The 23266-nt window shown below is 44.1% G+C and overlaps 1 protein-coding gene across 2 annotated transcripts in view; it reads left to right on the forward strand.

The window, feature by feature from the left end:
• The first annotated feature begins 56 nt into the window (after positions 1-56).
• The window catches only part of LOC118788331 (alpha-actinin-2), a 27973-nt gene continuing 4763 nt past the window's right edge, over positions 57-23266 (forward strand). For both annotated transcript variants that reach the window (XM_036544301.1, XM_036544293.1), the window contains exons 1-17: positions 57-449; positions 7131-7245; positions 7916-8035; positions 8207-8293; positions 8496-8583; positions 9168-9246; positions 11672-11753; positions 12971-13056; positions 13443-13535; positions 13830-14060; positions 14725-14872; positions 15407-15557; positions 19079-19187; positions 20015-20155; positions 20257-20439; positions 22108-22242; positions 22524-22703. In XM_036544301.1, the coding sequence (XP_036400194.1) occupies positions 321-449; positions 7131-7245; positions 7916-8035; positions 8207-8293; positions 8496-8583; positions 9168-9246; positions 11672-11753; positions 12971-13056; positions 13443-13535; positions 13830-14060; positions 14725-14872; positions 15407-15557; positions 19079-19187; positions 20015-20155; positions 20257-20439; positions 22108-22242; positions 22524-22703 (2157 nt within the window). In that variant the 5' untranslated portion in view covers positions 57-320. The remainder of the gene's footprint in view (positions 450-7130; positions 7246-7915; positions 8036-8206; positions 8294-8495; positions 8584-9167; positions 9247-11671; positions 11754-12970; positions 13057-13442; positions 13536-13829; positions 14061-14724; positions 14873-15406; positions 15558-19078; positions 19188-20014; positions 20156-20256; positions 20440-22107; positions 22243-22523; positions 22704-23266) is intronic.

Raw genomic sequence — 23266 nt, forward strand, 5'->3', positions numbered from 1 at the left:
AGAAAATTGTTTCCTGCCAGTCACAGCAGGAGTCACGTGACGTTTAAGTATTAATTGATTTCAGCGCTCGCCCTGCCGTCCGAACTGCGGCAAGGCAGCCAGGGGGATAAGAGAAGGAGACAGTGGGAGGACAGGTAGAGAGAGAAAGCTCAGCTCAAAACCCACACTCGTTGCATCAACCCGCACCATCAGCATCGAATCATCCGGACAGCCAAATTTACACTCTCCAACGAAGAAATACGCTCACAGCGACATTTTCCCGCCCCCGTTCCACTTCTAATCAATCAGCCCGGTGATTTAAACAAAATCAGAGGTGCAAGATGATGACCCAAGTAGAGACAACGGTGCAGTACAACAATGGATACGAACAGGACGAGTACATGACGCAGGAGGATGAATGGGACCGGGACCTACTGTTGGACCCGGCTTGGGAGAAACAGCAGAGAAAAGTAAGAAGGTGGTCTACGATAGCATTATCAGTCGCTGCGACATGCACACTGTATTTAAAAGATGTATTTTCCAGAAACAAATCTTCAAATGTTTTTTTTCAATCCAATTTAATCATATCCTGTAAATGGTTTGAGTCACACGCTTAATTATTAGTTTTTGTTTTTGTTTTTCCATGACAAAATATGAGTGCATGACGCTTGGTTTTTCAACCTATTACATTTGCGCTTTGACAGCTAGGTGTTTACGACCCCGTCAACGACACACTTTATCTGTTCAATGATTCATTCCTTGAATCGCGAAGAAAATTAACACAGAGAGAGGTGCTGGCGTCTCGAGAGCCAAGTCATTGGCCCCAGACGACATTACTACTCTGTTAGAGGATGCGGCGGGTACCAGCTAACATTAGCTCTCAGTCACGATCGGCTCTCTGGAGTTGCCATTCCATTGATACGCGGAGTATGAAAACTGTCGACAGATGCCGGTAACACATGATGACGTCCTTAGGATTAGAATGGATGCTATACCTAATTTTAACTGTAGACCCAAAGGGCATTATAGTTGGCTAATCCAATGTCCTTGGTCTGGAATTGATGTGTTTATAGAAACCACACGTATGAATTGTCCACTTACCGAATTTACACACTGCCAGAGTCAGAAAGCGACACACTTTCTCAAAAGTTCTCAAAAGTGGCCTGTATTCTACCGAATAACCTGTTGCGGTTTACTTATCTGTACTGCGCTACTTGCACGATAGCGTGACTGTCCCCTTTTCTTCGTTATCATCTTATGAATAGATGATTACATATAACTAACACCATGACATATAGCCTAGTCGTGACATTGCCAACGATTTTTAATATCAGCTACATCCGCGCTGTTGCTTGTTTTAAATATGATTTAGGACCCCCCAACGAAACATACATTTCACACTTAAATACTGTTATTTCTGTCGCCTTTTCTGTGTCCTGAGATCTCTCTGGTCAACATGGGATATGAGGATGGTTCGGTTAAAAGCTGTAAAATGGTACGGGTGACGTTATTTTCTTCCCAGTGTAGACGTGTACATTGTAACGACGCCCGAGCAGGTTTATGTCGTATTTCTGTGCTCTCGGTTTCTTCTTTATCCTCTTAAGGAGCGCACTGCGTTACCTTTCCCTTGAAAATTTCTGCCCCCTTAATCCTCTTACCAATTCAGCGCACCGATGAAAAGGACAGCGCCCTACTTATGCAGTGAGGTCCCCTACACTATTCCCTTTGCCTGGCCGCAGAAATCAAGATGTCACGTTACAGGCGATATATGTGTGCGTTCAATATAATAGAATTCAGTGAGTAATCGACTACCCTTGTCTTTTATTGGAAATGATTCACTTGTATATTTAGAACCGGAGTGTTCCAAAGAGGCCAGCTTCACTTTTACGGGCCAGGAGCTCAATGTCACTCATACCCCTTTTGTCAAACTAAATGCAGCCTTTGTTCCAGAGCCTCCAATATTCTTAATTTAGAATCACCCCCCTGCTGACCTGCTTTTGCCCCCCTGCCTTGCGCTCTAAGAACTTAAGAATCTTATGGACATTTTATTGCCTGTTCTAATTGCCTTAGCGTGTTCTCTCTGCGCTTTGGATTCCACTAGCAGTCTATCGATTAATATTTCATGTCAGTCTGGGCGATATGAAATGCCTTCACTCAAATACGGGATGAGCTCGCCTAAACGGAGACGGAAACTGATATTGGCTTAACCCACTTGTTGAGCAGCTGTTCTCATAAATATTGACTCTTGAGCTGTAGGTCATAAACTCAAAGGATGATGGGAAGTAAACTCCCACGAGGATGTATTGTTATGTTGCAGTGTTGCAAGCGTTGGCCGTGACCCAGATGACTTTTGTTAACAGATAACAAGAATGAGAAATAATGATGGAGATAGTAATGTATTGTTGGTATTTATTTTGTAGAATGACAGGGTTAAATGGGGTTAAAATGATTCTCTCAACATATAGTGATGCAAGATGATAAATGAACACTTTGCCAGGGATTTAATAAAAGGCCAGAAAGAGGCAGATTCTTTGTGCTCTTTGAGTGTCTTCGATTACCCACTGCCTCTCATTTTATAGGGAATGTAGTGGAATTCTGTTATGTCTGAAGCGAACTTACTTTTCCCTATTGTATTATTCTGAAGCCTAGCAGACGGGGCTAAATTTGTTATATCATCTGAACACTGAGATTACATTACACTACATTATTGGCATTTAGTGAGATGTTGTCTGAATAAAACAGCTTTCATCTGCAGCTTGGTGAGTGCATGTGGCCCCCTCAGCTGAAACTCGAAAGTGACCGCATTGTGGAAACATCTTAAACCATGGGGATACCATGAGCTCCCAGCATGGCCTCGTAAAGGGTTCACTTTATTTTTGTGGCTGAACTCCAGCGCTCTGTATTGAAATGGATTTACATTGTAATGGAACACTTGCTGCATCAAATGTGCTCAGGATTACATAAATTAGCAATGACCGGAGAGACGGTAAACATGTTTAGCGACGTTAGTGTCATGTTAATACACTGAATTTTTGATGAAAGTGTGCTTGATGCACTCACTCAGACTCCATTATACCAAGATGTGATTTAAAAAAATATGGGAGTTTGGTCATATTCCATAAAAAGTGAGGAAGGTCACAGAGAATTTTTTGGGATAATCATTGCACTCCTTAACCACAAATGATACACAAGATGGAGGTGCTAATGTTTTATAGATAGTAAACAACAGAATAACATTTGTCATACTTGATCCTGTAGCTTACATTTGCTGGACTACTGCTGACTAGTTTTTTTGCTATTTTATTGCCAAGCAGCAATAAATACTAGAAACGGTATAGTCATAAATGATTTCTGTGTGTAAACCTCATAGTATCATTGCAGATATTATATTAATACTGGTAATTGAAATGAATAATAACCTGCTGGCATTTCCACTTATGCCTGATTATGTGCAGGAGTTATATATAAATGTTGAGCATTTACAACAAAACTGACTTAAAGAATCTACAGATGTTGAGCTGGAAAGGATAAACAGTCTTCCAAGCGTTCGTACCGTCAGACCAGTCATGGCTTCAGTTAACTGTAATATATTAAAATGCTAATATAAGGGAAATGTTATTTTAAAATGTATTATGTAGTTTATCACAGTTCAGGCCTCAGAGAAACTTTAAAATTTAATTGAATTACATCATGTTCTTTAATTTACAGTATTCCTGTTGAAGGGACACTCCACTTAAAAAGTAGAATCTAACACATTGATTTTCTCTTTAATATAAACCGAGCAAGTAGCTCTTGGGTGGCAAACTTTTGAGATGGCACTTTGTTTACCTGGTTTTGTCGGTTATTTCTCTGGCTCTGTTTTGTCCGATGTGACACAACCCAGTCCCACAGTCTTGCCTTTTCTTAGACTCACAACACTTCTTTACTATTATTTGGTTTGCATCACAATTCACTTAGTCATACTCTGCATCGCTGTCCTGGAGAACAGATCAGTTGCCTAGCCTTTTCTACAAGACTAAAACAATTTATCAGAATGAATCTGAACTCCACCCTGTCCACCACAAGTGGAATAGCTTTAAACTCATCTGTTTAATCATCTTTCCAATAGAATCAGCTTAATAGAGGCAGATCCTTCCTCTTAGATACTTCGGAAATTAAATTTGCTCTCTCAGCGGTGCTGTCTTTAATGAACAGCAGGGGGTAGCAGGTGCCCCAGTGTTTCCTATGAAGAGAGGTTATGGCCTAAGTGCACAATTGGCATGTGTAATAGTCATTGTCCTGAAGAGGACCTGAGTATCTCCAGTGATTCTTAGGATGGCACAGAAGTAAGACTGTTCTCTCAACAGGTCCACTAGAAAACGCTACTTACAGTATCTCCTGGAAGGCCCACAGCAGGGGCTCAGAGGCTCTCAGCTTGTCCATATTAATGCTCTTAGACCTTAATGATTTTGTCTGGTCTGCTGACAGCTTCGTGACTTTGGTCAGCCCATGGTGATCCAAAAAATGGCCTGCCTCTCCTATTTGGGTCTGAGACACTATCTAATGACCATGTAGTAATGCATTTCAAACTGTCCAAAGTGGTCTCCCTCAACAGACTAATTTGACTTTGTTTACGGTCACCTAGTGACATTAAATGCACATGGTGTTTCTGCGTCTGACATACGCCCGAACGCTGACAGGGATAGCTAGCTGCCAAATTACATTTGAGGACTATTAGGGACTGTTAAGCTGTCAGCTCTGCAGTTTTGTTTACAATTGGAGCTCTAAGCTGGTTAAAGTAGCCCTCTGCGGGCAGATAATAGGACGCCTCTCCCTCATCCAAGCCCAGTGACCTCCTGAATATGTGAAATACTTTTCAAGTCGCTGTTCTTAATGTGTGTTTACTCTGGACCTGACTTCATTTTAACAGTCATATTCTCCTAAGACCAGTGGCGTGAGAGGGAGGATTGGAGCTGTTAGGTGCAATTTTTCATGGATTTGAAACCAATCGTAGTGTTTTGCGATAAGGAGCAGTGTCTTTTAATTCGTTCATGTGAGTCACATGCTGCCTTCACCCATTATGGGGTTCATAAAGCCTTACGTACGTAGCGTTGCATACTAGCTGTATGTCTGTTAATGACTAAGAGAGTCATGTAAGCCTCTGTCATTGTAAATGTGCTGAACAGCCATGTGTCAGACCGGCCTTGTTGGGTAAGCACTATATACATGCATGATACATGGGTGGCAAGTGATTCCCTTGAAGCCCCTTCTTGCCCAACAGTTGGCATAATTTCCACAGTGACCTTTGAACTGGAACCCATGGCTTGCTCTAGTTTGAATGGGTACAGGGCGGGCTTGTTCCAGGGCTGACGGGGGCTTGTCTCACTCAGTGAAAATGAGCATGACTCATGTGTCCCCACCTTGGCATAGAGCAAAAACATCTTATCAGTACTGATTATGAAGTGTTTACACAGATGGCACTTTGGGTCTGCTGTGCTGGTTTGGTCAGGCTGTATCAGTAGACCTGCGTAAATGGGTTAAGTTAGCTGTGAGTGACTTGCACTGACCCACATTGACAAGAGGTGAATGCAGCATTGAGCCATGACAGAGGTCAGAATAGGACGTTGTCTGGGTCAGCCATCTATCATGTGTTTGATACTGTCATGCTCTGCCTAGCAGCAGTGCAGGATATTGACACACTAATTGAGTAGCTCTGAAAGTATCATTTTGTTCATTCTGATGATTTTCTGCACAATTTCTCTTCAGAAATGAATGCTGCACCATGAGACATTTGTCCACTTATTGGTTGAAATTAGAAACCATAAGAGGTTGCTGATTTGTTGCCTTTTAATACTCCTAAAAGAAACTTCAAGTTGGGGGAAGCAACACAGAAGTAATTTGAGCATTTTCCTGGAGTGTGCAAAACATTGTCCTTTGAGTGCAAAACATTGTCTTTTTCCCAATGTCAGCTCCTTCCAGAAACCCTAAAATGTGTTTCAACCTCTCATTAAAAACACTGTTTAATAATTTACTAAATACACTAGAAAACATGTGAATCAAATAATGCTAAATAATACCTTTAAGGTAGATAACTATATGACACAAAAATATGGCACATATTTTTTAGCCTGTCATTCTGCCATACATATACTGGTTCAATACTCCACAGAAAAAGGGCACTATATTACCAAATGCCTTTTTTCTGATCTCATATGGAAACGCACTCATATGGAAACCCAGCACTGTGTCCTGGGTTATCTTTGGTCATTTCTCAGTATCGACCGGCTCTTTCCTGTAAAGAGTTAATTGTGCGTTGGGGCACAGCACCATTCCCCGCTGAAGGCTGCTTTTAGTCGGTGAAATGCAATACAGTTTGAGTTTGCGTCCAAAGCACTGTCACATCGCTCCAGATTGACAACGGCCTGTTTTCCCTGTGGCATGTGTGTTTGTGCCTGTGCATTTCACAAGCGGGCAGGATTTCAGCACCCTCTTTGATTTATGGGCGTGATGGAGTTCCTCCGAGTTGCTGATGGAACAAATGTTCCAGGCTTTGACGTGGCACGCGTTGCGCATTTATCATGACCCGTGACAATAAATCCAGCAGTGGTTTGGAAAAGAATATGCCAGCCAAAGTCAAATCAACGCTGTGATGTAAAAGGCTGGTCATAAAGGTGGTTCTAACGAGAAGCTAAAATCCAGGTAAAGAGTCTGATTGGACATTTCTGAGGAACTTCGTGCTATTGGCTTGTGTTTGGTGCATCCAATGAAACACTTTTCCCGGGTTTCATTTTCACAAATCGATATCTTCCTGGGAAAATGTATTCCATGTAGTTAAATTCTATGTCAAATTGGTTAATTATTATGTGTTAATTGTAGTAGTTAACATAATATGTTAATTATTACAAGGTGCACTGTAATTTACATTTTTAGATAACAGTCTGTTTACATATGATATTATATGCAAAGTGAATTATATGGAGGAGCATACTCCAATCATAATTTTGGAATAGCTGTATGAATACACCATGTTCACCTCAAGAATCCTGAGAAGTAACGTCCTTGCCTTTCTTCCATATGGAAATGTACTTTGAAGATGAAATGTTCACTTATGCTTTCATTTAAGAATGTGCGTGCCCATGCGCACAGCTCACAGTGAGGTTGTCTCATTGCAGACCTTTACAGCATGGTGCAACTCCCACCTGAGGAAAGCCGGAACGCAGATCGAAAACATCGAGGAGGACTTCAGGAATGGCCTCAAACTCATGCTTCTGCTGGAGGTTATTTCAGGCATGTGTTCTTAAGCTTTTTACCTTTTAAGCAAGCCTAGTTTTTTTTTTTACATACTTTTTGAAATCGGCATTTGTACGTTAGGCACATCTCACTGTAACAATGTGAGATTGCTGTTGTGCTGAAGCGCTGAAGTGAGATAAATGAAGTCCTCCCGTACATTCGCACACACCCAATGGCTATTTTTGTGCTGTAAGTCACATGGTGCACCACAGTGAAGTGGGTGCCAATTGGAGGATAGGGAGCACTCTACTGACATCATCCGGGAAGCCTGCGAGAGCAGCGACTCGAGAAAACTTTGGCAGAACTGTCCATCCCTGTTTCCAGGCTAAACAAGGACGCTGTATTCTGCTGCTGTAGGTTGCGGTTAGATGATATGGCCACTTTCGAACCCAGGCTGTAGGGGTCCTCATGCGCTCAAGACGAGTGCTCTTCTGACTGGGCCACACAGGAGCTGCTGTTTTTGTATTCATCTAATGCTTTACAAATTAAATCAGTCCACCCTGACAAAGGATAATGTGCTTGGGTTATTCCTGAGATCCAGTATACTCCAGAGGCAGATGGAGATTGTAATAAGTACATGCTCCATCAGCTATGCCTGTCACCTTACATGCTCACCGGTATTTGCACGGCCAGACAGCACATTCATCCTTTTTTCTTCCTCCCGCAGGTGAAAGGCTACCAAAACCAGACAGAGGAAAGATGCGTTTTCACAAAATAGCCAACGTCAACAAAGCGCTGGATTACATCACCAGCAAAGGCGTGAAACTCGTTTCCATTGGAGCTGAAGGTATTTCTTCATTTTAGAATGTGGCTTGTTATGCAGGACATGACTGAGATGGCAACTAAGCCAGTCACAACATGCAAGTGCAAATCCAGAAATAGTGGGTGAAGTGATTTGATGTCCTAATTAAGCAGCTAAGTGGTAAAGCCTCTCACTTTGATGTTCTGTTCTTTATAGAAATTGTGGATGGGAATGTAAAGATGACCCTGGGAATGATCTGGACCATTATTCTCCGCTTCGCCATTCAGGATATTTCAGTCGAAGGTATTTAAGGCAGGAAAAACACTGTCAAACATCCCCTCTTGTTATGAGATATTAACATCATAGAAGCAATTCAAGAGTGGATAATGTTCAGGAAATCATGTTATTAAAACTTGTGGCATGATTCTTAAAATTTAAACTAATTATGTTATGAAAATATACATAGATTCTGGAATAACTCATTAGTCACCATGGTTTCTTTCAGAAACCTCTGCAAAGGAAGGCCTTCTCTTGTGGTGTCAGAGAAAGACTGCCCCCTACAGGAATGTCAATGTCCAGAACTTCCATGTCAGGTAAATCAACAAAGGGCAAGTGTATCTCCACACTGAAACACCCAAACATGATTCCTATTGATTCTGATGTATACTGTATGTGTTGTATGACACTACTGACATTAGCTTGATACAAGAAAACTGGGACTTCACTCCATGTTTTGAAGCAGATTTGGTTGAAAAGGGTGAGACTGGAGATTTTTGATTCATGTATGAATGACGATATGGGTTGAATTCAAGATTTTTCTGCATTGAGTTGATTCCTTGTGGAGAAAAAAAGACATTGTAAAACTGAAAGTGAAATTTCACAATCAATTTATCTGTGGGGTGAAAGGATTTTCATGTTTTCAGAAATCCACTTTTTGGAGAATGACACAGGCACACAATAGAATCAGTGCTCAGGGAGAGCTTCCTGTTTGAATCCCCACCCCGAGCACCGTTAGCATGAATGAAGACAGTACCATGTGAGAGGTCAAAGGTCATCAGGCCAGGCCCCCTTCTGGGCGCTGTGGTGGAAGAGATGTCTGAGAGTGGCCCCGTGCGTGTCTTTTGGGGGGTCGTTGTGAATGAATTTGACCCCCAACTCTCTCTCCCTGGATGCGAAGCTGGAAGGACGGCCTGGCGTTCTGCGCCCTCATTCACAGACACCGGCCCGATCTCATTGACTACTCCAAGCTCAACAAGGTCCTCAGTGTGTCTGAGCGCATGCTGGCCTGAGGGGCCGTGGCCTGCACTGCATGAGTTTGATCGACTGCCGCAACTAACCCAGGCCACCTTGCTTATCACCGGGCTCCACAGGGCTCCAGGCCGGGAGCGCTCATAGACATGCACTGTGTAATAGAGTGAAGGCTATTATCCTCCTTAAATCCTCCCTTATCGTTGTGTGTGTCTGAATGTGTTCTTTCCTGCCCTGCATGCGAACACGCTCGCGTAACTGACTTAGCTGGAAGGATGGGCTCGCCTTCTGTGCCCTCATCCATAGGCACAGGCCCGACGTCCTAGACTTTTACAGTCTGAAGGTACTCATGTGTCATAGAGCACCTGTGATGTGCCCCCAGCATGCAGTAGCACTGGGGGGGGGGGGACCCCTTTTAATGTTAGACCCTTTAGCCTGAGAAGCAGCTGTCACCCCGACATTTCCCAGTGTGACATCACTAATTCCTATAGCGTAGACACCAATCGGAAACGTGTAAAAAAAAAATGATGGTTTTATGGCCTGAGTCCAAACAATGTAGAGGCAATGTATCAGTTACTTCTAGGATTTAAAGCTGTCTTTTAGTGTGCATAGTTATATAGTTGAAATATTTTTTGTAATTCTGTGATACACATTACACAACTATATCTGAACTTAGTTTTTTATATCGACATACTGTACTGTTGACAGAATATTATTAATTACATAAGTTATTGCTCTGTCTCATTAATCAAATACATATACCTTTGCATGGCTTGCTTTTAAATGACTTGTTACTTGTTACTCGTAATAGTGCAGGTATGTGTTTTTTCACTCCATGACAACTTTTAACTATTTGATGGTTTGTTGGTTTCATGTTGAGGAAGAAAGGGACAGCGACAGACAGAGAGAGAGAGAGAGAGAGAGGGGAAAAAACTTTGTTCAGGCACTAGAATAGCTTTTGAAATGTGATCCATACCCCAGAAGAGAGCAGGATTACCTCCGCTATGGCGAGCAGTTATATTGCCACCCAAGCGTGGGCGTCTCTATCGACCCACCCTCTCAGTCCAAGGGGAGAATCTCGGCGAGGATGGACCGCTTCCAGGTCCGCTTCGGCGGTGACCTTTCCGATCTGAAAAGGGAACCAGGGGGAGATCAAAGTTGCTCAGGGGGTTCAGAGGGGGTCACGGCCATGGGACGATCCTGTGGCTGAGTTTGTGGGCCGGTTGTAATGTTCGATCTCAGCGGGGGGGGGTTGGGTCATGCCCAGCTGCGGTCCCTGCCGGTCCCTGGGGACACCGGAATTGGGTAAGGGCACCACTTGAACCTAAATGGCTCTCCTTAGGAACAAGCTCTGAGCTAGAGGTTAGCTGTCCAGAGCCTGTGGCCCCTTTTGTCATGACAATGGCTTCCCCCGGTCATCAACAGTAAAGCACAGAAACATCCTGTACCCATGCCATGAAAACCTTCTGTCTGATGCACTGACTTCCATTACAAAGCTGTACATTCACAGCATGTTTGTTTGACTTAGCATTGTCTTAAAGAGAGCATGGGACTTAGCACTGGATTGAAGACAGCATAGATGCTACTTCTGATTGACGTATATCATGTTTCCGCACCCTTTGTCTCGGAAAATCTCCTGTTGGAACAAATGAAGTTCACTTGATCAGTAATAGCAAACTAGTGAATCAGTGTTGTAATTCAGGTCTGCTGTTCAGCAGTGCGTTTTGTCCTTAACTCAGAGTCACAATTTAAACAAGTGTTTTTAATTTTAGATATTGCATATCAAGAGTTTTCTGCTCCCTATAAAAACGACTTTACCTATACAAAATCATCACTTAAAGTTAAGGACAATGTGCATTGTGGTTATGCTGTACAGCAGTCTCACAATAGTGCATAGAGCCTAGCCTGTGCTGTGTGTTGGGACTTCCTGTGTTTATGAGCATGCTACCTTGCATTGTAATCCCATTCACAACTAACACTCTGGGAACAACCCATTCAGTCTGTAGTACTGGAACTCAGGTGTCTGGGAAGTGGAGGGGGGTATGCAGTAGGCATAAGGAGCATCTACAGCCCTAAGTCATTTTACACTAAATGGGGATTGTTACAGAGCAAAGAAATCAGATGATACACTCTTGTAAATACAACCACCACAAGGAAGGATGTGGATAAATACAATCATGTCAACAAAAAAAATAAAATTACAGCTGAAGTTTACATTTATTATTTCTGTTCAAACATTTGTTACTCTATATTTAGTGTTGGATAGTCTGAACATATGTTGTAATTACTTCCTGATACCCATAAAAATAAATAATAATTACATTTATCTGAAATGACTCCAGGTTAGGGGATTCTCTTTACTGTGATGAAAAGTATTTAGATGGAGTTTGTTTTTGTATGTGAAAATAGCTCATTTGTTCATTTTCCGTTTAGGATGATCCTCTGGGTAACCTGAACTTGGCTTTGGAGATTGCAGAGAAGCATCTGGATATTCCCAAAATGTTGGATGCTGAAGGTAATGACATTCTTAGAAGTATACGTTTTTTTACCAAACAGCCATGCAAAATACTCTTCTTAAAATCTGCCTACATATAACTACTGTCAAAACCAGTGCTGGCTCTTTAACTGCTAGCCACAAAACTGTTATTTTGTGAGGTAATATTGAGCTTGACAGTGACTGTGATAATGCTTGGCATTTACACTTAGAAAAGAAATACATACTCTATAATAGATAGATAATTATTAAAATATATATTATTTATCTATCTGTATATAGTATAAATGTATTTATTTACACGCATTTAATGCACCTCCAATTGTAATGTGTTCTTTTAGATGGGCTGTGTGTGTCTGACTACATGGTCAACAAATGGAGAAACCTTGATTTGACCTATCAAAATGGCCACATACATTTTCCCCCACTGATATAAAACAACAGACGCTGGGACAAGCCAATGACATGAGACCGCGGCATTGCGACAAGCCTGTGCTAGACTGACGGGGCATGATAAAGCGTGCTGAAAGGCCCTCCTGCTTACCTGCTCCGCTTGTGCCAGCGTTTGTTGTTATTTATGAAGGGCTCATAAAAAGCTCGGCCCGCTTGACGTGCCGCCGGCTGCCGCCACCGCTGCCGCGGGTGACCCCTTTGCTCTTCCTGGGTGACTTTAACGGGTGACCTTCTCTCCACACAGATATAGTAAACAGTGGCAGACCAGATGAAAGGGCTATTATGACCTATGTGTCGAGTTACTATCACGCCTTTGCGGGGGCTCAGAAGGTGAGGGTGCGCTGGTGCCGAATGTCGGTCCTCTCCGAATCCCTGCTTCAGTTTCTTTAGTTGTGACCCTTGCATTCCTTCTGGCCTAACCACTCAAGCCGAATGAGAACCTGTGTATCATATGCAGCTAAAGCTACACAAAAAAGGTTTTTAAGTTCTTCGCTGTATTGGATGGGGGAGAACCGAACTGAAAATGCTAGGTTGAGAACCCTTGATTCAAGGCATCACTCCATATTTACTCTTCATAATGCTTGAGAAGGTTCAATCCAGAGTCCCTCACACCATACGTTATCCATCCCGATTTTTCACCTGATTCTTTTTTTTTTCCCTCCTCCTCTCTAGCGCCCCCTGTAGCCCCCTGGCCTCCACTGCAGGGGGTTTCTGTCAGCATTCTCTCCCTCACCTGTTCCCCACCATCTCCTCTCCTTCATCCTGTCCTCTCCCCTCCGCTCTAGACATTGTCAACACCCCCAAGCCTGATGAGAGAGCTATCATGACTTATGTGTCCTGCTTCTATCACGCGTTTGCCGGAGCGGAGCAGGTACACGCTAAGCCTGTGTGTGAGGAGATGTGTGGATTGTGCATTTCCGCCCTCCCTCCAGTGTCCCAGTCATACAATATGTTGCTGTTCAGTAAGATGTTAACATTGATCACATTGCGAATGTTCTGCATAACTAGTTTTAAACATACTTTTCTCATGTTTTGTTAACAGAGAGTTAAACAGTACTTTAACTGTGGCAGTTTGGAAGCGGTTTTCCGAAGTTTAGCTGTCCAGTGAACTGTGTCCAACTGAAGTATAGATAACATTTTTAGAAAATAATCACACAGACAAAATCAAGACCAAATACAGGATAAGGGTGTTTAGAAGTCTGGCTTGATTCTCCATGTGCAGAAGGTTGTATTCTGAAGTGGTACATTTTTTTTCAGGCGGAAACTGCAGCCAACAGGATCTGTAAAGTTCTGGGTGTAAACCAGGAGAATGAGAAGCTGATGGAGGACTATGAGAAGTTGGCCAGTGAGGTAGGGAACACAACTGGGGACACCTCCTGAAGTGTGCAGAACACCAGCGTGAGGTCTTGGCATGGGACACCACTCTTGTGGGTCACTGCTCTTGTGGGGACTGAGTTGGAACCGAGATGCAGTCTGAAGAGTTTAAAGTTCTCTGCTCAAAGTGTACAAGAGCGATGCCCAACACAGGATTCAAGCCTGCAGTCCACAGAATGAAAATCGCGGTGTGCTAGCCACTATACTGTGTGAGTATCCATTTTTTTGTGTACAATGTAATCAAACCCGCTACTGTGGCGATGCCCTCAGCTGCTGGAGTGGATCCGCCGCACCACGCCCTGGCTGGAGAACCGCACCCCGGAGAACACCATGGCGGCCATGAGGCGGAAGCTGGAGGACTTTCGCGACTACCGCCGCATGCACAAGCCGCCCAAGGTGCAGGAGAAGTGCCAGCTGGAGATCAACTTCAACACGCTGCAGACCAAGCTGCGCATCAGCAACCGGCCCGCCTTCATGCCGTCCGAGGGGAAGATGGTGTCGGTAAGCGCGGCCGGGCCCGGGTACGAGCCCCCCTGATGCAGAGGGGTGTAACTGAGGGGACAGGGAGACCCTGCCTTTTTCATGAATGACATTCACTGTGTACCTCAATATTGTATAGTGAATAATAAGTACAGAACCAGTCAGATGTCTTTACTGTTATTCTAAAATGTTGAAAAGCAGTAAAAATAAAGTATAAATAAATATAGTAAAAATAAAGAAAAGGTATGTCCAAACTTTTGACTGGTACTATAAGAATAATAAAAATAATTTGGTGTTAGTGATGACATTTATCAGGATATTTACAGAAAGATATAAATTTTACAAACAGAAATCTTCCTGCGTATTGCTGTAATGCTCCTGTCAGGTCTTCGTTAGGTCCTGATAAAGACCCCTGTGGTCAAAATCCTGTTTTACTTCACCATTCAATAAAGATCTCAGTTGGGAACATTACTAAAAGTGTGTGTTTATATTCCCCTTTATGGCTTGTTAGTTTTTACTTTTCTTGGATGTGTGGGCATTCTTATTTTTAGGCTTTCGGCTACAGTACGATTCATACACTGTCAGGAGCATATAGGGATAAAGACCTTCAGAGTTTCATTACGCAGGTTCCATTACAGGTTTGCTGTTATTCAGCTCCTTGCTGTTATCTCTCTGTGCGTCCTAGGACATCACCAGCGCCTGGCAGGGGCTGGAGCAGGCTGAGAAGGGCTACGAGGAGTGGCTGCTGACCGAAATCCGCAGGCTGGAGCGCTTGGACCACCTGGCCGAGAAGTTCCGCCAGAAAGCCACCTCCCACGAGAGCTGGGCCCAGGGTGAGAGCCCGCTCTGTGGCAGCACAGTGAAGGAAATGGTCTCATATCGTTGTAGTTTTGGCTTTCATTTAGCAGATGCTCTTATCCAGAGCAACTTCCAGCACAATAGTTTTTGCAGCCAGCATTTGCATAGGTTTGCAATTCATAGATTTAATGTAGTTTTTCATATATAGATGCTTTCTTGCTTGAATGTTCCACACATTTCAGTACACCAACAGTGTCAGAATGTTACCTGTCACTATCTCTAACTTGTCTAACTCTATATGTTTGCCGCCGCCACACTGAAACTATTCCTGAATGCAATGGCTATGTAACTCTTTCCTGAGGATAATAAATATCCACTGTGCGCTGTGCTTTTAATGGGTAGCCATTATATACCTGAACAGTGTGCTGTGCCCATATGAAAGCAATATGATCTCAGTGGCAATAGGCTTTCATTTGTGGTGTCCTTGATTCACGTAGGGCAAATTTCAGAGGTACATAAGGACAGACACATGCTAATTCGGCCATTTGTGTTATTTGTGTGCGGGTCAGGCAAGGAGCAGATCCTCTCCCAGAAGGACTACGAGACGGCGTCCCTGACAGAGGTGCGGGCACTGCTGAGGAAGCACGAGGCCTTCGAGAGCGACCTGGCCGCCCACCAGGACCGCGTGGAGCAGATCGCTGCCATCGCGCAGGAGCTCAAGTATGTTCCACTAAACCCCCCCCCGCCGCGCCCCTCCAGACCACCCCCCCCCCCCAGCCAGAACCCAGCTGCCCCTGGCTGCCCGCATGGCCCTGATAAAACACTTGTCTGTGTCCTCGGATTCCCCGCGTAGCTCTCACTGCCCAATTTATCGAACACACACACACACAGGAAGTGGCGCGCGCAGAACCCAAGCCTCTAATGTGGCCGCTCCCCTGTATGGTCTGCTAGGGATCAATTTACCTGGGAGAGAGAGTCTCGACGTCGCATTGCGTTCGTCCCTCTCCTAACTTTACAGCTTAAAGGCTGCTTATGAGACAGGCCTCGCCGTGTGTTAGTGGACAATGCGCATTTAGAGGAGTGACTCAAAGATTCCCAGACAATACCGACGGGGCGGGAGAATAAATGTCATGCCAGCTGTTTTCGTTTGCTAAAATAATTCAACTCAACTGGCGTGACCTGTAGAAAGGAACAAGCCGTGGTATCCTGAAGCCATGTGCTCCATCTAGTGGCCTCTGAAAAATATTAACTTTCGATCTCACTCGCGCTTCCGATGAGTAGATGGATGGTAGGTTTATTACTAGCTAGATGGAGAATAGACCTTACTTCCTGGTTCAGTGCAGCGGCCCCAGCTGCTGTCTAAATTTTTGCACAAGGAACTTTCATTTCTTCCACGACAGGGGTAGAACATTGAGCACAAGCCATACAGAGTTACGTAATATACAGTATTCAGTGTCTTTTCTTTGTTATTGTTGTCTAGTTACTACTGTGCAAGAAACAGGGCACATAATCTCTCAAATAAGTTACCGAGCCAAAAAGCAGGCATTCAGTTGTTTGACCATGTTGTTCCCGTCTTGGGCAATCTGTTGTCCATTGTGTTGTGGGAGAGGAAAGAAAATGTTGTCATCGGTCCAATGGCTTTCACCCTGCTAAATATACCAGGGCTGCAGCCACCTGCCACTTTCATTTTGTGACAGCAGTGATTGTCTTGGCCGCGCCCGGGGAGAATGTGGAAGGGGGTGCAGAAGGGCACTCGTGGTTACCTCTCTTTCCACCCCGCCTGCCTGTCTGTCTGTTCACCCTTCTATTTGTGGAGGCCGATGTTTGGAGAGTGCTGGCCGACCTGCGCGCCTCTCTCCAATACTTCTCGTGTCAAAGTTGATGGGCTCTGATGTCACCCCTGTATGAAGTCACCCCAGCCATCCCCTTGTCACCAGCTAATCTCTTCCTGCACTTTGCGGTTTTATTCTAGCAACGGGGACCCAGGAAGAACCCCAGTGCTTTCAAGGAGATCCTCTGATTGGACGCCCTAAAGCATTACAACGGCATTTTAAAAACATAACTACAAATCTAATGGTCCTAAGCAAATTTCATAACTAAGGTGAAGAACGCCCTCAGTGCTCTAGCTATAGTAATGCAGTACTAATAATAAAATCTTACCTTAACTTATTTATCGTTGCATGGTTACACACTATGAAGCCCTGTAAGGGAGGCTTTAGGGCCCCCTCTATGTGCAGAACGCAAAAGACAGTTTGCAATGATTACCAAAAAAAAAACCCCAAACAAAACTCAGCGGTGATGTTTTGCCAGGGGACACGATATGATCCCAATCTCAACGTGGCACAAGATAAGATAAATGGGATTGACCCCACCGAAGGGCGCCTCTAGGGGAGAAACCTTCCAGGAGTTCCCCGGTGAAGTGTCCCTGCCACATGAGTTTTGCAGTATTTCACACCACCGATCTAGAGTTACTCACTATGAGCTAACCGACAAAAGTGGCGCAAGTGTCCTTCAAGTGCCCCCTCCCACGCCTGGCAGCGCTGACGGGCTCTCCTGTAAAACCAGATCCCTCCGCAGGGGGACGGGAGCATTGTTTGGCGTCAGGTCATCCGACACTCATCCTCCCCAGAGTTCCTCAGGCTTGCCTCCGCTCTCTGCCCGTCTGACACGGGAGCCTTAAAGGCCTGAAGGTCAGTGCTGTTGCGGTGGTCTGGAATGGAAGGTTAGGTTTATTTACCGGTACATCTCGCCCCAGTGCAATGCCAGCAGTGGCTGTCAGAAACTTGGCACTAGCCAGAAATATCCACAGATATAAAAGTCATGTGATCGCTCTTTTCCCTTATGGAAAAAAAAATTGTATCTGTTCAGGAAAATATGAAATCCAAAACATCAGGGAATATAAGGAACATATTTTTATAATGTCAGTATGGCATATATTTTACAAAGTACATTAATTCTTACCTTTGAAAATTCTATGTATTTTTGCATATACATTCCAGAGTAGACTTTACAATGTGTATGATATTACAGTATTTTCCACAGTGTTCTGCAATGTATACATTCAGTTACATCAATCAGCTAGCAATAGTCAATATAGTCAATAATATATGTATGTATGTATATATTGCTGTTATGCAGGTCAACAAGAAGTAATTTTAAAGTATCCATTTCTTCTCTAAATTCAGATTTCATTCCTTAAATGACACCAGTGGCCTCAGTGACCCTCTTTTAAAACAATATTTCCATCACTGATAGTAAGCTGAAGGAAGCTGTTGCAATCCCACGTTGGCAGCTGTACTTTGAACGTGGGGTGATCTGTGCGGTAATCTGGGCCTGTAGCTGCGGGCCTCGTCTGAATGATGCAGGGGCGAGAGCGTTTGTCCTTGACCGCAGGTGTTGCAATGCATTATGTGTGAAGCAGCCACAGTGTGAAGGCTTTTTGTGTGACTTTATGTGAAGGCTTCTGATGCTCTGTTAGTGGTGGTGCACAGAGCTGAGAAAGCCTGCTGCGTACAGCTGTCATTGGTCAAGCTTCCGCTAAAGGCGATTATCAGCTGTGCTGCCCATGAACTTTCATAGTTGCGGGGAATGCTAGAGAGAAATTGGGTCAAAATATCAAAATATTTATTTGAGCGTGACAAATGATCTGCCTGTGTGCATACACAGACCCCTTAAATAGGGTTTCCAGATCCTTCAGAACAGATCTAGCTTGCCTACCGTTCTAGTTTGTATGTAGATTATGGAACTTTAAAGACGTACTGTCTACCTGTCATTTCACTTCACCTGAATGACACTCAAATGACTAAGCGCCTCAGGAGAGGCCTTTGAATTGCTTTAAGTCACTGAAAATTTGGTTGCCAAAGCGTCAGTGAAATGACACAGCTGAAGCTTTGCATCACCGTCTGTCATGGTGAAGAGCTCTGGAGGTAGTTCCAGGCCAAAAAGTCTACCGAGGTCCGATTCACTTTGACATATCGCGTTTATCAGTGCAGACTTAAGGGGAATTGTTCTGTCACGTCGCTTGTCGGGGGCTGGCTGAATATGGAGATCATTTGCGGCCATGACACGCTGGGGTGCTATCTGAGGCTGCTAGGGTGTAATCCGTGCGAGGAGCTCCGGGTTTACCGCCTCTCCCGTTTGTGGGAAAAGCCTTGTCTTATCCGAGCTGACATGCGAGACTTTGCGTGGCAACGGGACAAGATCACCCCCCCTCACAGCTAATCCCCGTTGGGCTTCTGCAGCGAGCTGGACTACCATGCCGCGGCTTCCATCAATGAGAGGTGCCAGAAGATCTGTGACCAGTGGGACCAACTGGGAACGCTGACGCAGAAGAGGCGGGAGGCACTGGAGGTAAGCGAGGGAGGTTCAAGGGATTTCCAGCCCGACACCGATCTGGCTGGCGGGGGCGTGGGGGGTTGGGGGGGTGGGGGCAGATGGCCCGTGCTGAGCCCCTACTGAGCCCCTTTGATCCACGGTGAACTTTTGCTCCTGTAAATCTGTGAAGAGAGGTGGGTTAGCGTCCCACACCGCCATGAGTGACAACCTCAGAGACACAGTCTAACCCCCCCCCCCCCCCCAGCAGTCTAATCTGTAAAGACCACAACACCTGAACAGGAGACATATGTTATGGTTTGCAGTTCAGAAGCTGAAAGGATGCTGGTATTAAGATGTACTTTTTTCAATATGGAGAACGTTGAACAATGGTCAGTGTTATAGCTATGTTTCTCAAATCTGATTGTAGGGAACCACTACCAGTATGTACTGTTTTTTTTTTTCAACTGTCCTCTCAATGCTCTTTGTGAGAGTGTCTGACAAATTAAAAATTAATATCATTATTAGTATAATTGTTAGAGGTAGCCATAATAATGATGATGATTATGATGATAATAAAACAAGCTATTTACTGAATAGTCAGCAAGATTAGATACCTCTCAACAGCTAGCTACTGCACCCAGTCATTCTTGTGAAAGAATGTTGTTATGGCGTGTTTTAGTAAATAATCCAAAAAAAAAAATACCATAAGGCAATATATGGCTGTCATATGCCACCAAAACCATTTGCAAACAATAATCAAGCATGTTTTTTCTCTAATAAACACTATGTACTGGTTTGCATTACAGTATATTAAAAAATGTGAGGTGTTGTACATTGAGACTATTTTTTTTCCTGGTGTTCAGAGGACAGAGAAGTTGCTTGAAACCATTGACCAGCTGTTCCTGGAGTTTGCCAAGAGGGCGGCGCCCTTCAACAACTGGATGGAGGGGGCCATGGAGGACCTGCAGGACATGTTCATTGTCCACACTGTGGAAGAGATTCAGGTGGGTTACTCTACTCTTCTCTAGTGTGGCCCCTCCATGACAATACGCGCTAGTCTATGTGTCAGTGTGCTGACCGATGCCTTCTTCATCCAACCCCACAGAGCTTGATATCCGCTCACGACCAGTTCAAGGCGACCCTGCCCGAAGCCGACAGTGAGAGACAGGCCATCCTGGGAATCAACAACGAGGTGCAGAAAATCGCCCAGAGCTACGGCATCGGCACCACCCTCAAGAACCCCTACAGCAACATCACTGCCGCCGAGATCAACATGAAGTGGGACAAGGTAGTGTTTGCGCTCTCGCTCAGAGATGGATTGCAGCTCATCGCGCTGGTAGAAAGGGGATGTATTGCTGCAGAGAGCAGACGTTTGTTGTGGAGGAAACTGATACTGTTGCCGCGGTGCTTTAATTTTCCGCTTCGGCCGTGATGCTTTATTGTTTCGGCGAAATGACAGATGTTTACATCACGACACCATGAATCTCCCAAATGTTCTTTATCTGACACACTTTCATGCTTTAGAGATGCACACTGTCAGTGGAAGCAATAAAATCCATTTATAAGCTGAACGGGAAACGTTATGGCGACTGTGTGTTTAGATTCTGCTGCAGGCCTGGCTCTATGGGATGGACATCAACTTTAATGTTGGTGTGAAACCCAGGCAGTCCTGCCAAAAACTGAATTAGGCACATGTTCACTCCACTTATGTATGCATGCTTGTGGGCAATGTATGGGTGGAAAAACATTCATACACAGTACCAGTCAAAATTCTTTATTTTTACTATTTTCCACATTTTGGAATAACAGTAAAGACATCAAAGCTATGAAATAATACAAATGGAATTATGCAGTGACCAAAAATAGTGTTAAACAAATCAAAACTCTTTTTTTTACTCAATTTAAAAAAAAAAAATAAATCCATACTTTGGCATCAACTTCGTCTATCTATATTTGTTTAAGAAACGAATTTCAAGCATTTAAGCCTTTAGTTCAAAATGTTTTGTGTCATGAGTGCATGTTTCCCGTTATCTTAATCAGGTGTGTCCAAACTTTTCACTGTACATGCTATATTCACACTATTGACAGACACAGTATACAGTAATGTGAACTCTGAGTGAGTTCAGAGGCCTATAATCTACTACCGATATGGTTACTGTTTTATTATATATAGATTTTCTTAAGCAAATATGCATATACAGAGCAGGTTAAATGTTTACAGTTTAGCACCTTAATTCTCACGGTCACCATCACAATATCATAAACATTGTGATAATTATGGAGGCATAAGGGAACAAAAGAGAGATTGTTATTGCCTCTACACAGGGCTATATGTTGTAGTTGCTGCATGTGACACTCGCCACTTTGTTTCTCTGAATATGTGTGTGAAAGGCCACTATGGTTAGCTTTAAGAAATACCTTCCTTTACCTCGACCTTTGAGCCTGTATGATTAGCTCACTCAAACAAGGTCAAATGGAATAGAGTTTTGTGTAAGTAGGTGTCAATTTTGTGTGTGTGTGTGTGTGTGAACTGTATTTTAGTTTGTGTGTGCAGTGTGCATGATTAGATGTATGTGCATGTACTGTAAGTATCTGTGAACCTTGTGCGATGTGGGTGACTGTGCTTTTTATGCGTGTCTACATTACATTACATTACATTGTTGTCATTTAGCAGACACTCTTATCCAGAGTGACTTACATTGATTACAATTATTACATGTTATCCATTTATACAGCTGGATATTGACTGGGGTGATTCTGGGTTGAGTACTTTCTCCAAGGGTACAACAGCAGTACCCCAGCCTGGCATGAGACCAGGAACCTTTTGGCTATGAGTCCTGTTCCTTACGGTTATGAACTCTGCTCCTTACCACTGTGCTACACTGCTGCCCCTATCTGCTCCTGCTGTCTAACTGTGTTATCACTGTGTGTGTGCCGTTCCTGTGTTGCTGAACAGGTGAAGAGGCTGGTCCCTCAGAGAGATGGCTCTCTTCAAGAGGAGCTCGCCCGCCAGCACTCCAACGAGCGGCTGAGACGCCAGTTTGCCGCCCAGGCCAACCTCATCGGGCCTTGGATCCAGACGAGAATGGAGGTCAGAAACATCCCTGCGCTGTCACTCAGAGCCTTCCTCGGGAAATTCAGAGTCACCTCGGCACGTTTTAGTAACGTCCCTCAAGGGCAGTCTGCTTGTAATTTCAGGCACATTTTTCCCTCAGCCAGCGTGTCCTTTCGGGGACAGAAAAGGGTAAAGAAAAACAACATTGTGAAGATCCTTACAAACAGCCACGTGATACCAGTCCCTGAGTAGGCCCTGCTGTCTGCAGGTGCTCTGAATGGGTGTAGAAATGTTCTGGACTTGATTGTGTCTGGCAGGAAATCAGCCACAGCTCCGTTGAGATGAGCGGAACTCTGGAGGACCAGATGACTCAGCTGAAGCAGTTTGAGCAGGTCAGCGTCAACTACAAACCCAACATCGACAAGCTGGAGGGAGACCACCAGCTCATCCAGGAATCCCTCATATTCGACAACAAGCACACCAACTACACCATGGAGGTATGGGGCTCTGCCGTACTGCAGTGAGTTGAGGTCCAATTGTCACAGAATGGTCTAAATAGTGCAAAATCACCTCCACGCCCTGATTAGACATTTACTAGGAAAATGGCCCTATCCTCATAGCTTACATTTGATATCAATCAAATTTTGTTATGTCGCATTTTTACAATCAAGATTGTCACAAAGTGCATTTTCCAGAGGGAATAAACACATAAAAAACCCAGGCAAATTTGGGAAACGCTGGAAAATTATTTCCTAACCCTAGGAAAAAGTGATTGAGGTACTCCTGTAAGATAATTATGGAAAAGATAGCATTGATGTAACACAAGGCATCAGTTCAGATTTGTCAGAATAGGTCCATTCCACAGCCAGTTATGCTATCCATATTGTACGATATGGATATGCTATCCATTTAGCCACTTGGACAGTTTCTCAAGCAATTCAGGTTAAGGATCTTCCTCAAGTGTTTAACAGCACGGCCCCACCTAGAATTCCAACCTGTAGCCTGACCAGTTCACTCTAAGCTATGCTGCTGTACTCCAAATGGATATTAATGACAGCCA

The sequence above is a fragment of the Megalops cyprinoides genome, chromosome 1, assembly GCF_013368585.1.
Source record: "Megalops cyprinoides isolate fMegCyp1 chromosome 1, fMegCyp1.pri, whole genome shotgun sequence".
Taxonomy (NCBI): Eukaryota; Metazoa; Chordata; class Actinopteri; order Elopiformes; family Megalopidae; genus Megalops; species Megalops cyprinoides.